This window comes from Peromyscus californicus, unplaced genomic scaffold, assembly GCF_007827085.1.
Source record: "Peromyscus californicus insignis strain IS unplaced genomic scaffold, ASM782708v3 Scaffold_4__1_contigs__length_199733344, whole genome shotgun sequence".
NCBI classification, from domain to species: Eukaryota; Metazoa; Chordata; class Mammalia; order Rodentia; family Cricetidae; genus Peromyscus; species Peromyscus californicus.
This window is the reverse complement of record NW_026294562.1, coordinates 55744569-55752408: the sequence shown is the minus strand read 5'-3', so window position 1 is coordinate 55752408 and position 7840 is coordinate 55744569. Positions and strand designations below refer to the sequence as shown.

Genomic DNA, 7840 nt, shown 5'->3' with positions numbered 1-7840 from the left:
GGTGGTGTCGTTTATTGAGGTGGGGACACAGGGAGCCATTCTGGGGAGGGATGGCCAGTGCTGGGGTTTCTCTATCACATGCCGAATTTTGATCTACAGTGTCGCAGTGCTGAGAGGTGATGAGGCCTAAGTGGGAGGTACTCGAGTCAGGTGGGCTGACTGAGACAACCTGTTTGCCAATGCTGAGTTTCAAGCATTTAGAGGTTATTCCAGATACCTGGACACAGACATCTGCAACTCTAGAAGAGGACCAGGCTGAAAATGTGGGTTTGTATGTCCATCATACTGTGCTGCTGAGAGAAGCCAGGGCTTCCAGTGAGTCCTGATACACTGGGGAACTAGGACTAATTTTGTTTGTTTGTTTTTGAGACAGGGTTTCTCCGTGTAGCCTTGGCTGTCCTGAAACTCACTCTGTAGACCAGGCTGGCCTCAAACTCAGAGATCCACCTGCCTCTGCCCCCCAGTGCTGGGATTAAAGGTAAGCGCCACCATCACCCAGCTGGACTAATTTGTTTGATGTTGCTATAACTGAATGATTTATAGACTGTGTGATTTATAGCATTAGAAGTGTACTTACACTGGACGGTGATGATAATGTAGTTTCCACTCAGTGGGATGCTTGTTTGTGCAGCCAGCTACCAGGTCACAAGGAGGCCCAGGCCACACAGGAGACCTTGAGTGGCTGGTCTAACCAACAAGCCTGATTGGTCCCTTGACCCTGACCCCTATGTTTGACTTGTGCCCGAAGGAGCCTAAGAGGAACCCAGCCTGGCTCCCAAGTCTTCTGGAGGAGGCCTTCTATGTAGTAGGCAGAGAGAATGAGTCTTCATTGTGCCCTGACTGAATTCTTGACCCACAGCAGCCAGAAGAGATGGCAAGGATCAGTTTCTTAAAACCAGATAATTAATAAAGGCTGTAATAGAAATAAGGGGGAAATAGTGACCTAAGTAAACTAACATTTTACTCCTTTTTCATTCAATTTTGGAAGCAGGCAACCAGGAGTGATTTGGGAACCCTATTGTGCCAGTGGAAACCCAGGATCTTTCACTTGACCTTACTATTCTCTGCACATGGCTGCAATTTTCAAGGTTACTTCCAGATCCAAGATAGAGTTTCAGCTCTCACATACACATTCCAATGTGAATGCAGGATGAAGCAAAAGAAAAAAAAAAAGACAGCAATGGTTTTCTCCAATATCATTTCTGTTTCAAAGGGCATCATTGGAAACCCCTTCTCATTCCTGTTTATGTCTTCGAATTACGTTATACCACATACGCAAAGGGGGGTAGACTTGTCTTTTGGCTGGGCTCGTTGCCATCTGAAGTACAATTGGACTTACAGTATTGAGGAAGAGGGAAGAGCTAGTGGCAGTTGGTGGCTGTGGTATCAGAGGAGAATGATAGAGGACAGAGGCCTCACCTGAGAAGCCTTCTTGATGATTTGGATGCTGTACGGTTTTCTACTTCAGCTGTTTGTTTATTTATCACATGGAGTCTCAGGTATCCCAGGCTGATCTTGAACTCCATAAGTAGCTGAGGATGACCTTGAACATCCAATCCTTCTGCCTCTACCTTCTGACCACTGGGATGGTAGGCCCACACCTTCACACTTACTATTCAGTTTTGGAGCTGGAACTCAGAGCCTCTTGCACGCTAGGCAAGCTCTCCCCACTGAGATATACTCCCAGTCCACATAGCAGGACCGTGGCTAAGCATCTTCAAGTAAAGCCCTGCCTTTTCCCTTCTCAGCCATGGCTCCAGTTTGTCCCAGTTTAAACACAGACTCCGGTGTTTGGTCTAGAGCCATGGGTCTTTGCTTCTCCTTCCCCATGCCACTCAGTGCTAGGTTCTGGGGAATCGATTGCACCATGCTTCTCCCCCAGCACACCTGCACAGTAGCTGTCCCGGACAACTGTACATACAATGTTGAGACTTTGCCCAAATGATTTCCTGTGCCCCATCCCCAAGAGTGAGGCCCTTCCTTTGTTCTTTATTCTCTTTCTTTAGATCCCAATCTGGCTTGCCTGGTTCCAGCTTTGTGACCCCCAACCTGCCCAGGATCCATTGCCCCAGACTGATCAGTAGCCACAAAAGGAACTGTATTTGGGTCACAGGCCACAGTTTTCTCCCCACAGTGGGAACCAGACATCACTCCCTTAGTCCTCTGCATGCCCAGCCAATCTGCAATTGCCACCTGGCTGGAAGAGGAGTCTCTTGGGGCAATTCATAATATGTAGTCAGGTTCCAGGATTGGGGTTGAGTGCAGTCAGCTATGGAGGGCATCCTGAGTCTCAGAGGCCCTGGGTGAGGCAGGAAGGTTCCCACTCTGTTTATCTGGATGTTAGAAGCTACCTCTGGGTCTCCTCCCTGAACCCACCACTGCACCTGACCCATCACCCAGGAATGCACGTGTGAAACCTTTCCTGTTTCATAACTTTATTTAATTTTCTCTGTCTCTTCCCTCCCCCGCCAGCCCTTGGGAGGGGGTGGAATCCCCACTTGGAAGGGAAGGGACCATTCTGTTCTCCCTAGGAAGGAATAGTGTCCCCTGGACAGGCTCCATGGATGGAAGAAGCAGGGGCCTTCAAGACAAGGCCAGGGCATCGTCCAAGGGGCTGTGACCAGGGCGGAGCCCCTCGGATGCCCTGTGGTCCTACATCCTGTGGATCACCTAGAAGGTGAAGAGCAGAGAAGCCTGGGGGAATGGTGGAGACAAGGCTGGGGTAACTGTGTGGCTGACAGAGACAGATATGAATTTTAGGATGCTGGGGCTGGCTGTGATGAGGCTTGGAGTTGGGAACCCTGGGTCACAAGGGAAGCTGGATGGAGTGAGGGTGCAGCAAGAACCAGGAGACCAAGGTGAGGGCAAGAGGGCAAGTCTGTGCTCTGAGAATTGGGCTCTGTGGAGAAACTGCACCTTAGGGTCGGGGGACAAACAGGGCACTTGCCCTGAACAGAGAGGTCAGAGGGCAGCTGAGAGGAATGGGGCAGAGGAGGAAGAGAACTCTGGTGGGCAGGGGACCAAGCTGCCGGGTGGCCACAGCCAGCTGTTCAGCTTCAGGACAGCCATCCCAGTTGGGCATGGCCCTAGTCCACCAGTTTGTGCTTCTATGTTGCTGGAGGGCTCCCCATGTAGCTCAGCCATGGCAGAGAGGCAGGCAGCTTTGCCCAGGTTTCCTCCCCATCCCAGTCTTTCTGGATGCTTCTTTCCCTGCCCAGCATCATCTGCTATCACAGGGGACTGTGGTGATGGTTGGGGGAGCCATGCTGGGGACAGATCACAGACTCAACTTAGGTGGCATTGATTTCCCCCCCAAAGGACCACAAGTCACTACATTAAGAATCCCACCCAACTCCCCCCCTCCCCCCTTGTGCATGGCTGGTCTGTTTTCTTTCCTGTTTTTGACAGTTATTCAGACATCCAAGCCCATGGTGAGATGCTGAGGAGAGAGGGGTGGTCTGGGGCTGTAGGGGGCAGGTATCTCAGAGTGCACCCTGCCCATCTCCCCGGCAGCCGCTGTCCCCGTGGACAATGAGCACCGGGAAGTAAAGGGCATCCTCATAGCATGGAGGGCTTTCCAGAGGCTCAGTGTCCTCCCCTCTGCGTCCCAGGGGACCTCCACTCAAGCTGCGGAAGACCCCTGGGGTGGCCCGGCCCCCAGCACCCAGGGAGAGGCGACTGCGGCTGAAGGGCAGGCGAGGCCCACTGGGCCGGGCGGGAGGCAGGGAGTTGCTGCTAACTGAGCGGCGGCAGCGCTGGCAGCCTCGCAGGTAGGCCCCAGAGCCGGCACCCATGACCACAGCCTCCGAGTAGCTGGGCACCAGTTGCCGATTGGAGCAGATGTGCCATTCAAGCTCTGTGAAGTCCACGGTGGCCACTCGAGAGAGTGGCGGCCCGCTGGGCACAGCTCCTGGGGGCGGTGAGCTGGCACCGAAAAGCTTCTCCACCTGGTAGTGTACGTGAGCTGTCCCATAGGCTGCCACCACGCGCAGTGGCCAGGACAGCGTAGCCGCAGACACCAGCCAGAAGACCCAGGCTCGGGCGTACCAGGGTGGGCTGCGGGGGTCTGCGAAGACCATGAGGGACTCACGGAAGTCCACGTCCTTCAGATGCATGCCCTCGCGGGCCTCCAGGTAGTCATCCAGGCCCTCGTTGGCACTGAAGAAGCGGGCCCTCTGCGTGAGGTACGAGGCCTCGGCCTCAGCGCTGCCGAAACTGAAGCACTTGGTGAAACGCAGGCGCGTGGCCGCGTGGTCTGCCAGGCCCACGAGCTCCTTAGAGACGTCACGGACACCATGTGCACTGTAGTCGAATTCGCCCCGAGCTGTGCGACTGTCCGCCCTCTCATGGTAGACCTGTGTGGTGGTGTAGGCATCGCCATTGCGGTAGCGGGTGATCTGGCGTGTGCGGCGCACATAGTGGTAGCTGGTGGCCTTCCACCAGACACAGGGCGGAGCCTGCTGCAACCGGTGGATCAGGGCAAGCACGGTGTTGGCATCGGTGCGAGGCGCCTGGCATGACCGCACATGACAGTGCCAGCACTCTGCCAGGTAGAGGAGGTAGAGGAGGGAGACGAAGGCCAATGGGATGTACAGGTAGCCATCAGAGCAGGGACTGGCTGGGTAGGTGGGCGGTGGACCGCCAGCCCCACGGGCCAAAGCTGCCTCAGGCCCCAGGACCAGGCGGGGCACAGTGGCCAGGCGACACCAGGCCACCACAGCCCCACAGGCATGGATGAGCAGCGTGAGGAGCAGGCACTTCCAGTGAGACTCTCGACACAGAGAGCCTCCCAGGGACTGCTTCAGGGGTCGCTGCTGCAGGGTGGGCAGAGAAAGGAGAGGCACACGTCAGAGCGGAACCGCTGGAGTCAAGGAGGTGGTATCCTAGGACCCACTTTACAGAAGAAACTGAGGCTTCTAAGGATTGAGCTAGCCTGCAGCAAACCTCAGGCGGCAAACCTTGTCTCTCTGCTTTGAGTCTGCCTTCCCTTCCCTGTGCCTTGCTGTTTCTCAGTCAGAAAACCCCCTACCCACCTAGGAGCATAACAGAGAAGAAATGTTCCCTGTCCGTGACTACTGAGAAATCTGACTTCTGATAGTTCCTGATCTGTCTCTGTCTAATTTGCTGTGTGCATTTGGCCACATTTTTACCCTCTCTGGGTCTGGATTTTGGTCCTGGTGGTCTGGGAAACTGATGTTGCAGGGAGTGGGGCGGTGTGTGTGTGTGTGTGTGTGTGTGTGTGTGTGTGTGTGTGTGGAGAGAGAGAGAGAGAGAGAGAGAGAGAGAGAGAGAGAGAGAGAGAGAGAGAGAGAAGTGGACTATGGAGCCAACTATAGACAGCTTTGGGGTGCCAGCTCCTCTACTCACTGTGGCTTGGGCAGACCTCTCCTCTACTCACTGTGGCTTGGGCAGACCTCCCCTCTACTCACTGTGGCTCGGGCAGACCTCCCCTCTACTCACTGTGGCTTGGGCAGACCTCCCCTCTACTCACTGTGGCTTGGGCAGACCTCTCCTCTACTCACTGTGGCTTGGGCAGACCTCCCCTCTACTCACTGTGGCTTGGGCAGACCTCTCCTCTACGGTAGCACTGTTCCCTCATTCATACATCTGGCTGGTGAAGATTCACAGAGATCACATGTGGGAATTTGTTAGCATAGGGTCTAGCCCTGGGAATAAACACTTTTGCTGCTACCCTGGGACTCCCACTGGTCCCTTGTTCCACTAGGGATGGCAGGAGACTTGGGAGAGGCTGTTAAGCGAGAGAGAGAGAGAGAGAGAGAGAGAGAGAGAGAGAGAGAGAGAGAGAGAGAGAGAGAAGCTGGGGAATGGGGGAGGTGTGAGTCTCAGGGCTAGGAGCAGATGGAGGGCCACCCTTCACTCTCAATCTGTGTGCTGAGGGAAGAGATAGGACACAAGCTGGCCACCACAGACGACTTCTTGACCCAAGGGCTCAGCACATCTTCCATGGCTGGTAGGGTTACCAGCCTGGCCACTTCAGGTCTGGTGTCAATAGACAGGGAAGGGAAAGAGGAAAGGGAACTGGGAGAGAAGAGGTGGAAAGTGTAGAGGTAGGATTCTGGGCAATGGCACCTACTCAGCCCCACCATGCCTTGAGAGGTGCATCAGGAGAGGGACTGCCCTCAGTCCCATCCAGGGCAGCCTGCTCCCATTTGTATAAAATTTATAGGTGCATTCTGCCACCCAGACCTGTACCAGCCAGGTGCACACGCCCACTCATCCACACCCCAAACACATGCTCAGCATAGGCCCACCCACCACAAAGGAACACCAGCCCTCATCCAAGAAACAACAGACCCTTGCCTATTTTCAGAGCGCAAGCCTCATGGCCATAGCAAGAAATACTCAGACACTAGACCACTTCACCAGAGGACACACATGCACATACATGTTACATACACACTGGCACCCAGACACTAAGACCCTCACCTGACCACAGTGCACATCTACCCCCACCCTATAGCAACCTGACACCCACAATCCACACTTAGCCACACACTAAAAAGGCACAGCATGAAATCATACACACCCACACTCTTGGGTGAAGACCCAAGGCAAGGAATTCACCAGAGCCTCCTCACCTGACTACAGGGTATATATGTCCCTACTGAAGATACAGGGAACACACAATCGCAATCCCTTCTCACACACACACCACACACACAAGCACGTTATATCCACTCACACACACAGACCACTCAGCACCCTGTTTTCCACACTACCATCTCTCATCCTACACTTGGCACATCCTCCTAGCCAGAGCGAGGAGGGGCTCTGGGGATCTCAACCACTGGAGTGAGCCCTCGGTCCTCTCACCTGGGGGTGGGGAAGAGAAGGGTATCGGCAGCCGCTCCCTTCTTTTCCTTTTTCCCTCCCCCACCCCCAGTCCGTGCCACAGCTACTGCATTGCAGGCACCGCCCGACACCTCGTGAGCAGCTGGGCTGGACTGGGGGCCTGACCCCATGGCCCTGGCACTCGGGGACAGCATCCCAGGCTGCGCTATGGAACAGGGACGCGTGGGGGCCACAAGCGCTGACGTCACAGGGCCGGAGAGAATGATTGAGGGGGCGCCGAGGGCCCAGGTCTCCCCTACATTCCTGCTCAACCATTCCTGCCCTGACCTACGCGGACCCCGAAGCGGCGACCCCAGCCAGAACGCTGTCTCCCCAATGACGTCATTGCTGGAGGGTCTCCGGGACTTTGCTCCTCAATCCCTGTCTGGGGTTCGCCCCTCCACTTGTCCCCTACGCCTCTCTCCAACCCTGGCTCGGTCCCCACCACACGCCGCCGGTACCTCCTCCCGCAGCGGCTCGCTGTCCGGAATGAGTGCGGGCACCTCCCCGCAGTCGCCACCTTCGCCCTCCGGCATGGTGTCCTGGCTGCTCCGGCTGCCGGGCCCGGGCCCCGGGCATGATAAGCGGTGGGGCGCGGAGGGCTGCGGCGCTGCCCCGAGGGGCGTCCGCTTGGCTCGGCGGCCGCTCAAGAGTGCGCCGAGCCCAGCCCGAGCCCAGCCCGAGCGCGGCGGCGTTGGCGGCCGCGGTGCCCGGCGCCCCGCCCTCCGCTGACCCCGCCCCCGCGGCACCGGCGGCGCCGCTGGCTGCGCCTGGCACCGCGGGCGCCCCCCGCCTCTGGGAAGCCCAGTCTGGACGGCCGGCCGGACGCCTGGCTTCTCGGGCCGAGCTCGCGCTTGCGACCTTGGGCGAGTCCTTGCTCTATGGCGCCCGAGTCCCCCCAGCTGTGGAAGGAGGCGGGTGATTCTGCAGGTGGGTGGGCGCCCTCCGGACCCCTCTCTAAGGGATGGACCCGGCTCTAAGCCCACCC

The 7840-nt window shown here is 56.6% G+C and overlaps 1 protein-coding gene across 1 annotated transcript; it reads right to left on the bottom strand.

Moving 5' to 3' along the window:
• Positions 1 to 2418: 2418 nt before the first annotated feature.
• Positions 2419 to 7561, bottom strand: Tmem151a (transmembrane protein 151A). The gene is made up of 2 exons (XM_052714199.1): positions 7314 to 7561; positions 2419 to 4814 (listed from the first exon to the last, which is right to left on the bottom strand). Exons 1-2 carry the CDS (start codon positions 7386 to 7388, stop codon positions 3483 to 3485), a joined length of 1407 nt encoding a protein of 468 aa, XP_052570159.1. The 5' UTR covers positions 7389 to 7561; the 3' UTR covers positions 2419 to 3482.
• Positions 7562 to 7840: the final 279 nt, after the last annotated feature.

Excerpts from the sequence above, each read along its gene's own strand:
- Tmem151a (XM_052714199.1), bottom strand. The coding sequence starts at position 7,388 with ATGCCGGAGGGCGAAGGTGGCGACTGCGGGGAGGTGCCCGCACTCATT. Across the intron at positions 4,815-7,313 it reads GCGAGCCGCTGCGGGAGGAG|CAGCGACCCCTGAAGCAGTC; the intron begins GTACCGGCGGCG and ends CCCACCCTGCAG.